Source organism: Sinocyclocheilus grahami, unplaced genomic scaffold, assembly GCF_001515645.1.
Source record: "Sinocyclocheilus grahami isolate Dianchi unplaced genomic scaffold, SAMN03320097.WGS_v1.1 scaffold766.1, whole genome shotgun sequence".
NCBI lineage: Eukaryota > Metazoa > Chordata > Actinopteri > Cypriniformes > Cyprinidae > Sinocyclocheilus > Sinocyclocheilus grahami.
In genome coordinates, this window is record NW_015505945.1 from 107,231 (window position 1) to 127,431 (window position 20,201).

The 20,201-nt window shown below is 38.6% G+C and overlaps 1 protein-coding gene across 1 annotated transcript; it reads left to right on the forward strand.

Annotated features, from left to right (window-relative positions):
* The first annotated feature begins 10,410 nt into the window (after positions 1-10,410).
* On the forward strand, positions 10,411-18,735 carry LOC107561312 (tumor necrosis factor ligand superfamily member 11-like). Its single transcript, XM_016245732.1, has 4 exons — positions 10,411-10,638; positions 13,689-13,724; positions 16,559-16,694; positions 16,893-18,735. The coding sequence occupies exons 1-4, from the start codon at positions 10,453-10,455 to the stop codon at positions 17,315-17,317; spliced, it is 783 nt and encodes a 260-aa protein (XP_016101218.1). The 5' UTR covers positions 10,411-10,452; the 3' UTR covers positions 17,318-18,735.
* The last annotated feature ends 1,466 nt before the right edge of the window (positions 18,736-20,201 follow it).

Genomic DNA, 20,201 nt, shown 5'->3' on the forward strand with positions numbered 1-20,201 from the left:
CCACCTTTTGCAGCAACTGCAACCAAACGCTTCTGATAACTGGAGATCAGTCTTTCACAGTGCTGTGGTGGAATTGTGGCCTAAATGTGTGTGTGTGTGGGTGTGTTTGCTGTTGTGCAGTACAGCAATCACTGAATTATTGATCATATCATTGATCATACCTTTCAATTACATTTGAAAGAGAATTTCATCTTTGTAGAATACATTCTTGCTGGTCATGCATTGTGGGAAAATTAGGGGGAAAAAACTGTGAATGTCGAATCAATGTTTGACACTCCTTCGACATCTCCATAGGCCTCTTTCATTGTGGCTGGGAGGCCTACATGGTCAATTAGAGAAATTCTGATTTCATTTTAAATTTATCTGTACCTTCTACCTCTCCTCCCACCCTATTCACCCTGCCGTCCAATAACCATGGTGTTACTGTGCTTGATTGGCCTGCAAACTCGCCTGACCTGAAACCCATAGAGAATCTATGGGGTATTGTCAAGAGGAAGATGAGAGACACCAGACCCAACAATGCAGATGACCTGAAGGCCGCTATCAAAGAAACCTGGGCTTCCATACCACCTCAGCAGTGCCACAGGCTGATCGGCTCCATTCCACGCCGCACTGATGCAGTAATTCATGCAAAAGGAGCCCCTACCAAGTATTGAGTACATGTACAGTAAATGAACATACTTTCCAGAAGGCCAACAATTCACTAAAAATGTTTTTTTTATTGGTCTTATGAAGTATTCTAATTTGTTGAGATAGTGAATTGGTGGGTTTTTGTTAAATGTGAGCCAAAATCATCACAATTAAAAGAACCAAAGACTTAAACTACTTCAGTCTGTGTGCACTGAATTTATTTAATACACGAGTTTCACAATTTGAGTTGAATTACTGAAATAAATTAACTTTTCCACGACATTCTAATTTATTGAGATGCACCTGTTTTTGACTACATTTTTGACAACATTTTTGTGTGTTATGTTTGGAAAAATGGTACATAAATGTTTGCGTAAAACCACAAGTGTTGGTTGGCATTATGAACTATTATGAAAGCATTTGAAAAATTTTTGAATTATTCACATGATTTGTTATTTGTATTAACTGAATGAAAACTTACAGTCTGTTTAGGACAAGTACAAAGTGTTCAAATCAATGTGTTAAATGTTTTGAGAACAGTGACCTGAGAAATGTCAAATCGATTGAGAAAAATTGTTAATCACAACTAATTATAGTATATGTATATTATTAACAATAGTAAGCATAACATTTTAGTACATTATTAAAACATAATGTTTTAGTAATGAGTTCTGTAAGTTTTAAATACCAAAGCACAAATGTGAATTGTAGCAATTTTCCTTTGACCTGTTGTGGGAATCTTCCTCAAGATTTAATTTTGTGCTTAATTTTTTGCACAATTTCCATACACTGTGCAGCCCCAGCAGTGACTATTGAGGCCAAATGTGGAAATGATCGCACATGAAGTTAATTTTCTCTGAACGTTCAAAATGTCCAGCTTTTTAAATGTTTTAAAAACGATTTTTCTTGGTTGTGCATTAACGTTAACGAAACATTCCATTTGATCATTTTGCAAACTTTATGGGAATGTTACTTTTGAATGTTCTCTGAACAGATGAATGTCCAACGGACATAAAAACTGGCATCTTAAAAACTGTGTACTTATGATGAAAAATATATCCCTTGAACAAAACAAAAAAAAAGAAAGGTGTCATGCTTGGGATGCAGAAAAAGCCATGAGACGTAAGTGTGATAATCAGACCATCTAGCACATTTATATAGAAAAAAATTGAAAAGCTGCTCAATGGAATGCAAAAATGTGTTTTGTGTGAACGACCCCAATGCGTCAAAAAATCTCAGATCTTGATCTCCTCAGTTTAAGCAGCTCATTATTGTGCAGATCCGCTTTTCAAACTCACGGGTCGCAGCTTGTACATAAAGTTGAGTTGTATTTCAGTCCACATGTGAAAAGGGCATTTGCATAGTAGCTGCAAAAAATGGGCCATTTAATTCTTAGGGTCAGTGAGAAGGAGGAAAAAGGTCAGGAACAACTCAGAAAAACACTTTACTCACATTATAAGCTGTCCTCTAGAGGAATAAAATAAATAGGATAATAACCCTTTAAGCAAAAGCTGTCAAGTATTGTTTTTCATCTCTTACAGCCACTCCTTATTGTAACTAAATCCGAAAAAATGTGCTATCCTCCAGAGCTGGAACAACAGATTTGGTGTTTGTTAGACAGTGATGAGGTTCACAGTAATTTCAGGCTTTGTAATGACATGCTGGCAAAATAATTTCAAATGGCAGCAAGTCTTACAATATAGCAGCTTCAATGAATTGCCCATTAACGCACTGATGAAAGCCCTCGGTGCTGCCATCCACACCCAGCCCTCGCACCATTACACAAGGTGACTCTCAGCAGCGCTCAGCCCACACACGCAGAGACCCATTGACTTTATTAGGTTGGCCTCACGTCCCAACTGGTGTGGTCTGACATCAGACAGGCTTAGTCTTAGACTGGAATCCCCCCTTTGGGTCTGCCATGATTCAGGCTATGATATCACTTCCTTCCCAACCCTAACACAACGACTGTGTTGCTGGGTGAACCCATTGCGGAGGAGAAGCAGCTCTGCTATGTATGACATACAGTAAATAATCTCCACCTACCTCATCCTCACTGCTTTCTATTTTGTGTCCTCAATAAAAGAGATTTAATGAATGTTTTGTTCAAAATAAAACGTTGCTTTACCACATAAGGTTGAAACTCATTCAGCACCAGTTGTATGTTTTCTTAATGGATTATGACAAATCACATTTGGGTATGGACTGACACAATAATTGGCACGCAGTCCAATGCAACAGTTAAGCTGCCGTGATTTATCGCCAAAATTCTGATGACAGCTGGGTGTAGAAAGTCTTTCAGATTCATTTCCTCAATCCATAAATGGTATAAACACTCATCAAAGCTATTTCTCATGACACACTACATTTCATTTTGACATAAATACAATAGCTGCCACAGTTCAATAAGGTCACGCCAGTGCAGTGGCAGTTGGTGGGAAAGATAGATAGCAACATCTTGAAGAGATTCCAAAAACCACTCTATTTGTTTCGACCTTTCAGAACATGGAACAGATGACATTTTTAACCGTGGACCACAAAACCAGTCTTAAGTCGCTGGGGTATATTTGTAGCAATAGCCAAAAATACATTGTATGGGTCAAAATTATAGATTTTTCTTTTATGCCAAAAATCATTAGGATATTAAGTAAAGATCATGTTCCATGAAGATATTTAGCAAATTTCCTACTGTACATATATTAAAACTTAATTTTTAGATTAGTAATATGCATTGCTAAGAACTTCATTTGGACAAATTTAAAGGTCATTTTCTCAATATTTTGTTTTTTTGCACCCTCAGATTCCAGATTTTCAAATAACTGTATCTCGGCCAAATATTATCCTAACAAACCATACATCAATGGAAAGCTTATTTATTCAGCTTTAAGATGATGTATAAATGTCAATTTCGACAAATTGACCCTTATGACTGGTTTTGTGGTCCAGGGTCGCATTTGACCATCACACTATGGTCGTCACCCAGCACTTTTCATGAAAGGAGCAGGCGGGAGTCAGTGACTCGGCAGGATGGCTGTAAGCTAACACCCCGTGCCAATTTCTCTGAATCTATTAGCAGTTCATTTCCATTTGTGACCACAGGCCATTGTTTCACCTCACAGCAAGTAGTATCGAGTGGCTGTAACCAGGACGTCTCAGACAACACGACGACGCACATGGCAGTGGTTTCTGTTGTGTTTGTGGGTTGAAACTGAACTCTCGAGTGGGTGGTACAGGGCTCTCCCACAGCCCTGATCTAGTGAGCCATGGAATCATCCCACGGTGGGAGAGTGTGAGCTTCAAGAGGTCTTCAAGACCCCTCATTCACTTGAGGAGCAGCTGAGTCATTTCAAAATATCAGTGTTTACTGGGGCTTTACATGAGAAAGTGACCCCTTGCTGCTGTGGAGAGGACACGGTGTTTCCCATAGTTGGACATGTGTTTATTCAAGTGACTGAAAACACATTAATCACATGTGAGTGAGACGAGGCAAACCTAGAGTGGCCGTACACACCGGACTTACATCAGCCTGACGTATCATAATATCAGTGCTTTGAACTTGCTGCTTCCTGTCTCCTGACGAAGTCATTCCTGACTCAGACATGCCATAATATGAAAAACAATCGTCTATGCCCTTCCATGACATCAACTTTCCTGTAGCCGTCCCAGGCATGATACCAAAGGACAAGTACCTCCATATTGACATGGTAATGGTACGGATTAGTTTTGGGGTTTTCTAATGAATGGGGTGTTCTTAATCACCATGTATGAATCATGTCTTCAATAATATGAGTAAATAACTAGTGACACATTCTGCGGCAGCCGCAAGTTGTACCATCTTCACAGTGGCAATACCTTGGTCAGTAGGGCAGGAACTCTTTGCCAACTGGAAAGCTCTAGAGATGCAGGCTGGGGAAAACTGTCAGCGGCTTAAAATGGGCAGCGCTGTGGCTACTCGAATTAGGCCTTAACTAACGGAAAAACAAGCAGGAAGCTGTTTGTGGGGATTGCAGGAAGAGGTAGGGAGGCAGTGCTAAATTGGTGACATACTGCATGTTTTGGTCTTGACAGGAGTCGTGGATGCGGCTGTGCACTCACTAAGGAGCCAGTTGCAATTTATCTTGGGATAATGAGAGACTGGGCAGCCTCTAACTGACGGTTTAGCTGTAATGGTCTACCACTGCCCTATTCCACACTGTTCATCTTAAAATCATCACCCCATAGTGATATAGCAAGCATCACCTGAATTATATTAGCGCTGTACCAAAACCTATTGTGCTGCCTTGCTGTCTACTGCGTACATAGGCAGCTGCCTTCTAAGTCAGCATCTTGACCATCTTGAAACCTCACAAATCACCAATTTGGGAATCTGTGTGCACCACACAAATATTGTTTATAGTAGTATCTCATGGACCTTTCTTTTTTATCTTTGAGGATACAAAATCGGGCTGTGTGTGGACAGTGTGCACGGGCATTAGCGAACTGTGCTGATGTTGAAACCTACGTCACACGAACTGTCTGTGAACAACGAATGTTTACTTTGGGCTTTAGCATCGAAGCATGCCAATGATGCCTTAAAATGCTGCTTCTGTTGCCAGTTCACTAGGTTTTGGAACCAAGCAAGTATGTGATATCTGATACAATCAAGATGCATTATGGAACGGGCGAGCAAAACATTTTCTTTCCAGCTGTTTGTTATAGTCTATTTTTCAAAATGATAATAAAAAATTGGGTTTTGTCCCAATGTTCACTAGAAAATATAATGTAGACTTTGACCCAGGCCAGATCTTTGAATGCTCTACTGTATTAAAACCAAACATTTTTATAAGCTGCCTTCTAACCATAACAATAGATCACATATCAAAATAAGAGTTTATGCTGGCCATTGGAGGGCAATGGTTCAGAATGGTAAACCTGATCACAGCATATGCTGGCACAAGATTCATAACAGTTCCAATTAGACAATATAATCCCAAGGCTGAGCATACACTAGAGTGATTCCTCTGGCATGACAACAGTCTTTGTCTGTCAATTCATTGACGCATGCTCTAATAATCTGCATTGTATTCCAACTAGTGAAACTACTCATAAAGTGAAACTGAATATATGTGTTACACTCTTAAAAATAAAGGTGCTTCAAAAGGTTCTTCAAGCGATGCCATAGAAGAACCATTTTTGGTTCCACAAAGAACCATTCAGTCAAAGGTTCTTTAAAGAACCATATCTTTCTTACCTTTTTATAATCTGAAGAACCTTCTTTCACCACAAAGAACTTTTTGTGAAACAGAAAGGTTCTTCAGATGTTAAAGGTTCTTTATGGAACCATTTAGACAAAAAGGTTCTGCTATGGCATCGTGAAGCACCTTTATTTTTAAGAGTGTAAGCCTGAATATTTTTGGCACATTTATTTAGCAAGTGATGTTTTCAAATCAGTGTTTGGTCAAACCCACATTCCCCCATGTCTTCATGTAGCCACAATTGTTTTTATTACCATCATAAAGTCTAGTCCACTTTGCAGTTTAGTATGGCCAAGAACCACCTACTTAGAGAGGAAGTGGCCGTCTGACCGACATGTAAGGGGACCAATCTCCAAGAGAAACTGTTTTTAGTATCTTTTTAAGACTTGACGTCCCTTATTATAGTCGCATAGGGACTTGTAAACATAATTTTGATTTCCCTGACAGACTAAACCAGTGAATCCTGCACAACGCCAGACAATTAGAAAGCAGCGTGCCATGTGTTTTGGAGCTCTTGCCAAGTTTGCGTGCAGTGTGCATCGAAGGCACATGTGGACCTGCCAACTTATGTTGGTTGTTTTGCAATAATCTTCATTAGACCGAGTATAAAGAGTGCAGAACGACACAGACATAAAGCAGAGCTTAAGTGCCCTTTTCAAGACCTCTTCTGTTATGGTGTATAAAAGAGAGAGCGAGTAAGGAGAAAAGAGGAAAAGGCGGGTATTCTTTGTGTGCTCTGAGATGACTTACCACACAGGATGTGGCGGAGAAGGGAAAGGACAACACTGCACTCTTTCATGTCCCGTTTCTGAAGTCTGGAACGTGATGGCTTCTTAATTCTGTGCCTATGCAGCTCTTACACTGATCATAGATTAATATGAGCAATGACCGCAGCACTGTTTCTGTCTTATTAAGCACCGTAAGAGTTATGAATATGTAATCCCGCAGGCTAAAAGGACAATGAAAGTTCCATGGGATACAAAATCCCATGAGCGAGCCTCTGCGGTGATGCTAATATTTCAAATCAAACTTCCTGCCTCTGCCTGAGTGCTGAAATATTGTGAAGTTTATGCAAAGAAAGTGGTTGGCCTGAGACACTTATCGTAGCCACATGGAGTCTGCAGCCAGAAAAAAACATCCTCACGGTGACTCCACAGTCTGCGAAACATGGGAAGGATTCTGGCGTGGTGCTCTCGCTCATCCTGTGTGTACAGTACCACGCTTACAGGAGAGCTAATAATACGCTCCCGGGGGCCTGCTCAGCACTGAGGAAAGTGCCTGCCAGTGGTTTCGGCTGCTTTGCTCTCAACACTGCCTGGTTTTGGCCGTCTGTCATATTCTGATGGAGTGCTGTGTTCGGTGTATTCAACTGCATTCTGGCTTGGGCAAGAACAGCTCACATGGCAAAACAAAAGGGTATAAATACCACCCAAACCTTCCTGCCACAGCGCCTGCATTCTGTGGAAAATAGCTGAAGGCAAGAGAAACCCACGGCAAAACAAGGGTTCTCACGGTATATTAATGACTCTCGAGTGAACGTGGCGTGCTGCGGGATAGCGGTCCCCACGAGGGCAGTCAAGTTCATAAGGATACAGAGTGTGTTTGAGCTTGTCTAGCCTTGCCCTAATTTTGGAAGGGGAATGCAGATGACCCGATCGTCATCCACAGGAATGCTCGTTGCCAAAACACTGCGAGTGCACACGAGTTATGCAGAAGTCACACAAACTCCAACGTGATGCTATCTGCAACCAAATGTGGTTCTGAAAAAACGCTGATCGAATGCTGGAGCATTGCAAGTTTCAACGCTGGAGGCTGGATGAATGGGGGAAAGCCAAGCACATGAACTCTGTTGACATTCATCAATTCAACTTGCATTTTCTCTGAAGCTGCCTAAAATAACTCTTTTAAAACAGGGTTTTCTGCTGGGATTTGTAATTGCTTGAACATCAAAAGGCACAATCGTTTATGGAGCTCTGTTCTTTTTAACATCGCTTCAGCTTGGCAATAACAAGAGTAATTTCAGTGTGTTTATAAGTTAAGATAAACACTCAGTGACTCATTGATTTTCTTCAGGAATATCATGGATGCTGATCTGAAAAGTGGGCGTTATTTGGAAAATCTGTTTTTGGACTGTTAATGTCGAATTCTGTGTGTTGTTCAATACGGTATAGATTGTGTAGGAGCAAAAACATCTGTTTTAGCAGTATTAATATACTTTTCGCTGGTGTCTGAAAATATAGTGAGCTGCCTTCTTAGACAGGATACTTGGAATGCGCTTGTGATACTTTAGGTCAGTGCTTCTCAAAGTCCGGACCCGGAGGGAATTCAGTCCGGACCCGCCCCAATATTTCAAGAACACTATTATTTCCTACTTTGATAAACGCATGTTAAACTTGTAAATCATATGTTTAGTTTTTTAATGTCTTTTTGGAGATGGTACGAAATGAAAGCGAAGGCGAGACATTGAAACTTTTCAAAGCTAATATGAGTACTTTTTTATTTATTTATTTATTTTTGTTATCACTTAGATTATGGCAATTTGATTTATAGCAGTGTCCAGTGTTTCCCATACATAAAGTTATTTGTGGCGGCCCGTCACAAAATCAAAACTGACCTCCACAAATAGATTTTCCAAAAGGATTCTACTTCGTTGAATAAACAGAGCACTGCACGTTTCAAAATTAAAATGCAGCGCGGGTGTTTTTATATGAATGTATAATTGAAAAGAACCGACCGTCTTCAGAAAAGCTTTGATGTCATTTTCATTTCGTCTTTCCTAGCGTTTTGTATTTGATTACAGCCGTTACCGGGGAAACTGGTCATTTTCAGCGCCTCCTGAAATTTAGAGAATTTCTAAATATCGGCATCGGCCAGAGAAAAACCCTTATCGGTCGACCTCTATTGCTGACACTTAAATTAATTGTTTTGCCACTTTTGCACTTTATTTTTTCAAAAAAAAATAAAGTTTATTTGTTATGCATGTTATGAATGTTTATTAAAAAGTTTTGTAATAACCAATTGTTCCGGTCCGGACCTTTGCCACTGATGAAAATTCAGATTTGGACCTTTGAATGTAGACTTTGAGAACCCCTGCTTTAGGTAGTCAGCTCGTTTGTTTTATTTATTAATTTTTTTCTCTCTACCTGGGTGGCTCAATATGTATGACATCCAAAAAATGCTCACTAGGCATGGTTCCCAAAAATGTTGTGAAGGACATGGTCCCTAAACCTGCTGCCTACCCAGATAACACATGCACATCTGCAAGATGTCTGTTAAAGATCGCTTGATCTGGAAAGCATCTGCTGTGTACAAACATCTGATAGACATCTCTAAGATGTCAGTTTTACATTCACTCTAAATCATAAACATCTTAAAGACATTTTCTAAACGTTTATTTGACATCTGATAGGAAACGTCCTATAGACGTATTGCAGATGAGCAGACACTCTAAAAAAATACATCTTGCAGATGTAAATGCAGACATCAAATAGACGATATACGTGTGCTATCAGCGTACTGTAGGTAAACAGCTCACTTGGCATGATGCCCAAAACATTCTGTCTAGGTAGGCAGCTCAATATGATGTCCAAAACTGGTGTTTACATAGGCAGCTCACTAAATATGATGCCCAAAAATGGTTGTCTAGGAGAGGCAGCTCACTAGGCACAATTCCCAAAACTGGTGTCTACATCGACACCCTTAATGTGAGCAGCTCACTAGATATGATGCCCAAAATGATTGACTAGGCAAGCAGATCACTAGGTATTACACCCATAAATACTGTATAGTTAGGTAGCACATGAGCACATGTTGTCTTGTGTAGGCAGCTCACTAGGCGTTTCACCAAAAATGCTGTCTAGGAAGGCAGCTGACTAGGTATTACACCAAAAATGCTGTCTATGTAAGCAACTTACTGATGTCAAAAACTGGCATCTACATAGGCAGCTCACTAGATTTGATGCCTAAAATGATTGACTAGGCAGGCAGATCACTAGGTATAACACCAATAAAGGCTGTCTAGTTAGGTAGCACGAGATTGAGCACAGCCACAGTCTTGTGTGGTCTCAGTATTACAACAGAAAGGAGCCAACAATATTACATCACTCCAGGAAGTAAGTCATTATCAACGCAGTCCCATTACAGTGGGTTTAAAGTACAAGTGGTTTATTATTATGCACTTGTCATGTTAATCTTACTGGTTTTAGGAAGCTGTCAGTTTAATCTCATTGCGGTTTGTGAGTTACTTTGTGGCGAGGAAAGATTAATAATAACAAATACCTTGATTTATTCAAAATATTTATAAGTAGAAAGCAAAGGCCACATGCATCTCCAAGTTAAGTGTAGTCCTCATATGGTAATCGCTTTAGATAGCAATATGACTACAGCAACCTGCTCTAGCCTGAACTCACGCGAAAAGAAGTGAAGAAAAGAAAAAAAGGAAATATGAAAAAGCGAGATCATCTGTGTCTATTATCTGATTGGCTGTCTGCGAATCCAAAGCCATTGCCCACCCACATGTTTATATGAATCGTTGATCGTTTGTCGAGTCCTCCCACTGAGAGAGGATCTGTGCCGCGATCGAGCGCTCATGGCAGCTAATGATTATCGCGAGTACCTGCGGAATCATATCGACATGGAAGAGGCTCCGGCGCGCGCTGCGCACACGGGCTCCACGCACAGAGCGCTCATATTCGGCACGCTCGCTGTCATGGGACTGCTGCAGGTCGCGTCGAGTGTGGCGATTTTGTTGCACTTAACCGGTTATCTGCGAGAGGTAAGGAACTCTCAAGGAAGCAAAGACAGGCGGAATGCACCCGGGAGAAAACAGTTCATAAACTCTCCATTACAACACTTTTTAAAGGCATTGTCACAATTTATGTGCATGAATCTTAGTTTTACTTGCGTTTCAGCAGTTTTGAGGCCTGCTTTCGTTTAACCTGCCCTGAACTCTGAATGTCAAGCGTTGCAGGACCGTTCAGAAGGTGTGAGACGCGCCGCGTTTGAACATCAGAAGGAGAGCGCGTTCGAAGACGCGTCTTGTGCCCACTCAGTGCTTTTTGTGCCGAGTGTGTTTTGAACCTAGCTTCCTAAACCAGTTGTTTCTATACTTTACAAGCTGCATGACTGTTGAAGGTAATTAGTGTTTGACTAAAAGAATAATAATAATAATACAAAGGTATGAATCTGGTCTATCCAGTTAAGTCGCACATTCAACAGATCATTTGATTTGAACTCTGAATTTTAAACGTCGCTCCACTTTGATTCAGATTGGTTGAACTGGTTTATTTAAAAAAAAAAGTATATTTGGTAGTGAGTTGAATCTCTGTGTTCTTGCAGGGGACAAGAAACATTGTCGTAAACGTGTTAAAAGTGTTTACTGCTACTAATATCATCTCACCAATATATTAATGTGTATAACAATTGTGTTTTATGTGTAGATCTCACAGTATTTATTGATTCACAAGCACTTGCTCGCAAACGTTGTTGTAGCTCAATTTGATGGTTATTAAATGGTTAGTTTTGCACACAAGTTTTGTTCTGGGAATAACTGTATAATCCAATTGCTGACGCAGGGAATGTTGGTTTTTGGCAATGTTGATCTTCATGGATGTGTTGTTGCTCCAGCACTGCTTTCCTTTTCCCGCGTTTTCCAGAAATCTGGAGAAAACAGACATTACTCTGTTGTTGAGGGTCAGTGTTGGGGAAAGTTACTTTTAAAAGTAATGCATTACAATATTGCGTTACTCCATAAAAAAAGTAACTAATTACGTTACTTGGTTACTTTTTATGGAAAGTAATGTGTTACGTTACTTTTTAAATCTGGACAGGGCTTGCTTGTTTGTTTTTAAAATAAAAAAGTTGTATTTTTGGCAAATATAAAAGCCTTTTCACACCAAAAGTGAAATGAATAAGCCTCAGGCTGAAGGGAAAGTCAATTTACGTAATTTTTTTTTTTACGCAATTTAAGTGAGATGAATTAATGCATATTCATATTTATTTTAGAACTACCGTAACAACATCTGATTTCTCTCAACATGGGGACAGGAGAGCTGTCAATCAATAAATTGGAAAAAAAAAAGTAACTTGCGTTACTTATTTGAAAAAGTAACTCCGATATTCTCTTGTAAATTAAAAAGTAATGCGTTACTTTACTAGTTACTTGAAAAAAGTAATCTGATTACATAACTCGCGTTACTTGTAATGCGTTACCCCCAACACTGTTGAGGGTCTCCCACAAGTGATACAAAGACATACAGTGTCCATCAAAAGGTTGGACATGTCTGTTCATTTTTTTTTTGAGTTCATTGGAATAATATTAAAGTCCTCCGAGCTATAAAAGTGGTCAATGATCAAAGGTTCTTCTTTGTCTAGACTTTCTAGCTGCATCCTAAAATGCTTTTAAATAATATTGAACGTAATTTCCTGAATTCAGAAATTGTGATGAATTAAAAAGAGTTATTTTTTTCCTCTTTGGGAAGGTTGTTTTTGCTGGTCATGTCAAGTTTGCCCTTTCACCCTTATTCTCCAAAACATTCCTTCTGACTTCATTTGCTCATCTGGTGGTTTGATACTTAAGTGTTTGGCGGAGCTGCAGTGAATGGGATGCTGAGAAACAGCTCTCACGTTGTCATGCCCAGATCTCTCTCCTGTAGTTTGAATGCTGTGGAGAATATTATGACATCTTGTTTTGTGAGGCTTTGGCCCAAACGCAGCGGCAGCAGTGTATGTCGGAGGCTTCTCGTGTGCTGGTGGAGGGCCAAAGAAACCGATGCAAGAAAGGGAAAAAGATGAATGTCAGTTGTGTTTGGCTCATGATTCATGTTATCCTCAGAAATGGATGCAGGGACAATTCTCAACATAACCCAACCATATATGATAATGAAATGCATTCGCGAAAAGCTTATTCTCATTCATTTTATAGCACATGCATTTCAAATGCAGTTCCGTGCATCAGAGGAAAGCAGAATACAATCACACACTGCATGTCTCTCTCATTCTGTCTGTCAGCATTCCATCTGGTGTTACTTTCGGATTTTCAGATTTTGCAGTATATCATCTTACCTTGTAACTGAGCACCTGCGCTATTCATAGTTTCAGATAGGTGTTTACGCCCTAGTTCTACTGCTTTAAATACTCGCAATCTAAGTTCTGTGAGAACAGTTTATATAATTTCCGAAAATATGGCTGATGTAGTGATAGCAGAAAAACTTGTTTGTGCTTGAAGATACTTGACGAAGACAAGCCTCCTCCTTCATTAGACCCAAATGGAAATACGTTTTTGCAATTTCTGCACTTATTTTGAGGTTATATCTATGCAATTCAGGGGAATAGATTTTACCATGATAAAACGTGAGATCTGAGACGCTTATTAGTAAAAAAGATTCAGTCAAAATATTCAATAAACGAAAGCAATAGTTTTTGTAGAATTTTATGAATTGCAACCGTTCCATTTTGCAGCTTTCTGCGGGTGCAGATGTGGATCTGCTGCTTATAGTATGTAATATGAACATAATAAGCACCTCATTTAATCCCCATGTGATGATGATATTCTGTTTTACCACCCATGCTGAAGGAGTGCATTGGTCAGGACATGGCTGAAGAGAATAACCAGGATATTTTACCTTGCTTAACATAATAGTTCTCATCGAATTGGATTTAAATGCACATCTTACATCACTTTTGTTCTCTGAGCATGTCAAGCGGAGTTTAACTTCTTAATGAAACCAAGCCTGCTTTCCCGTTAGTTCATTAAAAGCATGCAGTGTGCAGTGGTACCTGCTGGATGCAGTTGTGTAACGGAGCTGTGTTTGTTGTGTTTTACAGGTCGACCTTGCCTCAGCCCAGCAGAGTCCTAATGAGGTGAGCTAATAAACTTCAAAAGACGAGTCTGTGTTTCTCATGTTTGTGCATTTTGGCTCAGACGCAGAAACCGCATCAGGTTGCAGTTTCTTGCAGTTTGCAGTTCTTTGCCTCATTTTACACAACACAATTTGCCTTTAGGAATCTTTGCTGGTTGGGGTGTGATGGTATGCCAAAAAATGGAGACTAATTTGACATGCATTATTAACATTTCACGTGCTTATAGCAAGGCATTTCCTTCTGTTAGCACAAACAAGGACATTCTGACACATGTATCAGTGATCTGCAAGTAGTGTTTATTGGACAAGCTTGCATTAATTGTACCAATGTCCCATTGTTTAACATGGGCTCTGCATTGGTATTTTCACATATTTTGTTTAAAGACAAGAATAAACACGCCACAATACCATGGCTGCTGTACAGCATTTCCTTAACCGTTATGATGTAATCGCTTGTGATAAGGTCAAGTCCCTGGAACTGTTCTTTGTCAGGAGCGTAGTTTGGATATTTAGCCATGTCTCATGGCTACTGGCTCTATAATTACAAAGGACTTGCTTAAACATCTATATATGGTCCGTATGGATGTTTGTGTGCTGTGCTCATATAGTAGAGTGTAATTGTAGGGTTTGGAAAAGGCATTCGGCTGCGGTTAAGAAATAGATTTGTCTCTATCAGAATCTGTGAAAAGAGATCAGAGGAGAGATAGTGTGTTGACTTTAGTTCATACAGGAATTTAAAAGAGTATTTCCTTCTTTGTTTATGTAGTGAGGGCTCGTCGTTATATTATGGTTTTAATGCTATATAAAATGTCTATTCATGATCTTTTTGAAGGTTTTCTTTTCTTCCGCCCCCCCCTGACAGCTTGCTTTGCCAGGTCATGAGAAGTGTACTGTTTTTATCATTACCCTGGTGGAACTTCTTTCAGAGGAAATGTAAACCTGAAAAAAAGTGTTTAAATATATGTTATGCCATGGCTTTTTAATGTTGCTCAAATGCAATCTAGTTTGAAGCTTGTATCTGCTGGCCTACTTTGCGGTCTACCAAAATTCTTAAGAAGGTCAGAGCACCGAACAACATCCAGAACTCTGCGCTTGTAAGCCCTAATTATTGTTTGTTTGCTATTCGATGCTAGTATAGGACAAAAAAACCCTAATATTATCACATTTAGATATTTAGTTAATATTTCATAAATATAGCTTTTACTTATGCCTTAATCTACTACCACTTTTATAAATGTCTTTGTGGTATCATACATAAAATGCTGACATATCCGCGACATGCTCAAGTTGAAGGGAGTGTATTTAAGAATTCAGTGTGTTTCAGACTTGCTGGATTGTTGACTCCATTTTAAAGACACCTTGCACGCTAACAGACATTTAATACTTTCTGACATTTCAGTCATACCTGAGCAGGTGAAACTGTAGAGAGGAAACCGCAAGACACATTTGTAGCCTGACATTGTTATTGCATCTCTTGCAAATCTTTTTTGACATGGTCTCACCTATCATGCATGGTGTTGAGTTAAAGTCTGTAACTCCTACATCCTTCCTAGTGTAGCTCACAGAGAAATTAGTTTGTAACAAAGCAGCTTGTCACTGCAGAACATTCGCATGCCCAACTGAACCTGATGTGAAATCTGAATCGATAAACCTGAAATTCCCAATCACATGGATCCCAAATGGATTTCACCCATGAAAATTGATCAGAGAACGATATTTATCCCAACCAGCCTGAGGTTAAAACATGAGGTTATGGATCTGTTGGAGCTATTAGAATAGTCATGTCACTGGTCCAAAATCCCACTCCTCTATGTGAGAGATCTACAATAAACATTAAATGTAACCCTGGATCAGAAAACCAGTCTTAAGTTGCTGGGGTATGTTTGTAGCAATAGCCAAAAATACATTGTATGGGTCAAAATTATTGATATTTCTTTTATGCCAAAAATCATTAGGATATTAAAGGGGTCATATGATGCTATTTTAAAGATCATTATTTTATATTATATTTGGTATAACTGAATATGTTGACATGCTTTAATGTTCAAAAAAACACATTCTTTTTCAAATACTGTACATTATTGTAGGTCCTCTATGCCCCGCCTCTCCCAAACGCGTCGTTTTCAACAAAGCCCACTCCTTTGACAAGCGCAGTCTGCTCTGATTGGCCAGCTGACCCAGTGCATTGTGATTGGCCGAACACCACAAGCACGCGTCGGAAATGTAATGCCCCTAACCATAATCGCGAGCTTCAGCTTTCAAAGTAAATATCAAGATATTCAAGTCAATAATGTCGTTAGTTTTACCATCAGTTCAAGCCTGAAAGGGCAACAGAGTCACGTGACAGACACAGTGATGATGCAGTACACAAGCCGCGGTTAAGACCGCTGACGTGCTATGATTTCTGAAAGAGAAAGGAAAAAATTGAAATCGCATCATATGACCCCTTTAAATAAAGTTCCATGTTCCATGAAGATATTTTGTAAATGTCCTACTTTAAATATATTAGAACTTAATTTTTTATTAGTAATATGCATTGCTAAGAACTTCATTTGGACAACTTTAAAGGAGATTTTCTCAATATTTCGATTTTTTTGCACCCTCAGATTCCAGATTTTGTCCTATACATCAACCATACATCAATGGAAAGCTCATTTACTCAGCTTTCAGATGATGTATAAATCTCAATTTCGAAAAATGTACCCTTATGACTGTTTTTGTGGTCCAGGGTCACAAATATCCATTGTTTATTTATTTTCTTATTGGAGTCTACATGATCATAGGAGTCTGCACAGTGAAGATCATTCAGTAATGTGTTTGGTTGTTCTTTCTCAGGAAATGCACAGTGAAACCTTAATAGCCGATCCAATCAAAAGTCGCAAGGAGAAGAAGGAAAGATTTCGGCAAAAAAAGGACACACGCATGCCGTCAGCTCACCTTCCCATCAAGACGCCAACTAAATTTGCAGCCAGTAAGCATATGCTGTATATTTTAGAATCACGTGGCATGAAATGTTTCCTGAAATGTTAGAGACTTGTGACTTTGACTGGCTTTAGTTTTGTCATGAAAAATTCTATTTTAAATAACTAAAGGGAATGGAAGTGATCTTGATGTAACATATAACCATATTTATATCAAACTTTGTTTTTTCTGACTGTTGCTTTTGCAGAAGATCAAAATGAATTAACCATAATCACCTGGGATGATTTTCAAGGGCTGAATTTGAAGAAGATGAAATACCGTGACGAACGAATTCTAGTGGATGAAGCTGGCTACTACTATGTATATGCCAAGACCTGCTTTCGATACGCTGAAGAACACGACTCGGGCAAAGAGGACGTCAGCAATGTACAGTTGTTTCAATACATTTATCACGAGAAGCACACGCAGTCTGTAATTACACCGATTGTTCTTACAAAAAGCGGTGGCACGCTGCAGTGGAACATCGCGCCGTTCAACATGTACTGCGTGGAGCAGGGCCGAGGCATCCAGTTGAATAAGGGCGATGGTATTTTTGTCCGCGTATCCAATGCATGGCTGCTGGACCCTGCAGCTGAAGGCACGTATTTTGGTACTTTTAAGATAAGCGATTGATTTGCATCATTTTTGCTACTGAACATATTTATGCACATTTTGCATTTTTGAGCACTTGTTTTTGATCACTGACTTTTTAATTTTTGTTCAGTATAGATGACTTTTAAGAGCACATTATAAGTTTGAACACTTCACAATTGTGCCATTGAAGCTCTTAAGTACCACCACTCGAAGACCAAGAATGGACTCAGGCCTCTGTCCGTGTTTTTTATTGTTAAGTACTGATACTGGAAATCAGAGGCGCCACAAAGGGGTGAAGGTTAGGACCCTGGGATGCGATCGCAATTTCAATGAGGGCCGAGGCAAAAACTGTCCAAGGGGCCCAGAAACACTAGCGGCGCCCCTGCTGGCAATAGGTATCAGTCCAATACTGGTACCCATACTCTTAAAGTGCTCCAATACTAACAAATGTGCAGTGAATCACAGCGGTGGAGAGATGCTGGGCAGTCCTAGTAAAGAACGCAGTAGTCTGTGGCGACCTCCACAACAGAGGAAAAACGTGTGAACTAAGTGCTCAAATTTACGTCGAAACATACTTAATATGAACTTCTGGTTCATTAAAGTATTGTATAATTTGCAGCCTTAGTCGTAGTGACGTATTGTTATCAGTTAGTTCCAAAAAGTAGCTGTGCATCCCTAGTTTCATCTCATCGACTGGATCGGGATATAAAACAAAACAGAACAAATACCATGAAATGTTTCAATCTAACAAGCATGATTAATTGAACTTTGGAAATTTGATCATGCAGAATCTGTCAAGGACAACTGAATTATGGCCAACAGGTGGATAGACACTTCCTGTCACCCCTTTTATCAAGAATAGGATGTTTTACTGATTGACGAATTTCACTGTTGGACATTTAGAGCTGCCCTTTGTTTTTTTTTGTTTTTTTATTAATGGTGTTGACATTTAAATTTCTTGAACAAAACGTATACAAACATTCAACAAAATCAAGGCAGCTGGACTGTCTTTGACTCCGTGTGAGAAGCGATGTGCAGAACCAAACTGAGTTTGGTACGCTCTAATTTAATTTTTTTTTAATGCATTAAAGTGTATTTATTTATTTTCTATGATGATAGAATGTTTGTCAGATGTTCTGTCTGTACAGTGTATATAATTGTATAATTGCCTTTATTCCATTTGTCAAGAGGTTTTGGATGAAGGGCATTGACTTTAGGTCAGTTATACATGCGCTTTTGTCCCAGGCACAGGGCTCCGGTTTAAAGCAGAAATTGATTAGTTTCTCACTAAGAAACTTTTAGGTTTAAGTCAAATTAATTTGACAATTCTGTGTGCAAATGTTTGTGGGCTGCAGAATATATTGTTCCCAACCCAAAGCAAGCCTAAAAAGGTTTGCAGCCTTAGTCTAATTTTTTTTTTCTCCACATGTTAGCAAAAGTTAGTTTTATTATGTTTATTTATACTCAATAAAGATACTTTTCTAAATAAAATACCAATTTGTTAATGAAAAATACTTTTGATAATGTGATGTGAAGTGTTAAACGCTGATATTTACCATGTTTTCCACCTCCTAGGCATTCTTGGTTTACATATGCGTTAAGTCTATTTTAATATTGCCTCGACAAAGAAAAAGTCCAGGCATTTCCCAGTGTTAACTGGCTGCTCTCTGGATGTGACGGCTAAAGTAAATGTTTGATCTTTCCTTTCTTTGTGGTATTGTCAAGAAAACTGGTGAATTACGCTAGCTGTGAGGTTGGAACATGGTCGTCCTTAAAATAATATCCACCCATTAGTGGCGGTTGTTTTATCTTCTAATTCACTGCAGATATTTGGACCAAAATTTAGCTTGGACCTCTTCTATGCTGAGAGAATAGAAGTAGGAGAACCAAAACAAAACTGCGTCCCACTGTGTATTTCTCAAGTCTAACTTAAGTTAACATTGATTTGAGAGGAACTCGCAATGCTAGTGTTCATCACTCAACATAGCCAACCACTGAAAGCACTGTGGCCTGTGAAATCCACGGGTCATGAAAATGGCCACATATGACGCTTGACCTCAATATTGCAATTGTTAAGGGGGAAAAAAAATATAATACGTTTGAATTATTCATTACAATGTTTCAAAGACAGTTTCATAAAGTTTAAATCGTTTTTTTCTTCATATAATCAGTATTTAAAAAAAAAAATGTTTTGGCAGTAAACAGGTCAATGACAAATTAATATTAGGAGAAAAAACTTAAAAATTTAAATTGTAATTAGGATGTAATATTTGTATTAATGTTGGCTGTGTTCAGAAAAAAATGTATACTGCTTTCTATAATAATAATAATAATAACTCCCAAGTGATGTAAGCATAAAATGAAAAACATTTCATAACATTTTTGTAAAAACATTTTTCAAGGGCTTTTAAAGTGAATTTTTTTTTTCAAAATATAAATTCCAAATACATAGCACACATTTTATACAAAGTTGATTTTGTTCATTTTTGAAAAACTTTTATACAGTTTAATAATAATAATAATTATTATTATTATTATTTGATGACTCTAAAAATGTAAAGTGGTGTAACCATAAAATACAAACTAAAATATTTTTTTGCACTTTGAATACACACCATTATTTTAAAAAAAACATTTAATTTATTTACAATTTATTAAAAATTTTTTCCCACATTTTTGAATCATGGATATTTTGTAACAAAAAAACGACAAAATGCTTGTCAATTTTTTTCAATAATTAGCTTTTTTTAAAGTTAAAGTTTTGGCTCCTACTTTTACTGCAGATGCTGTTTCATTTTCAATGCTAGCACAGCAAATGTTGCTCTGTCTCTCAAAGTTTCTTTTTTTTTTTTTTGAAGTAATTACATTTCTCAATACTTGGCATGCATGGGGTCCCATAAAAATGCCAGGATGTTTGCCAACT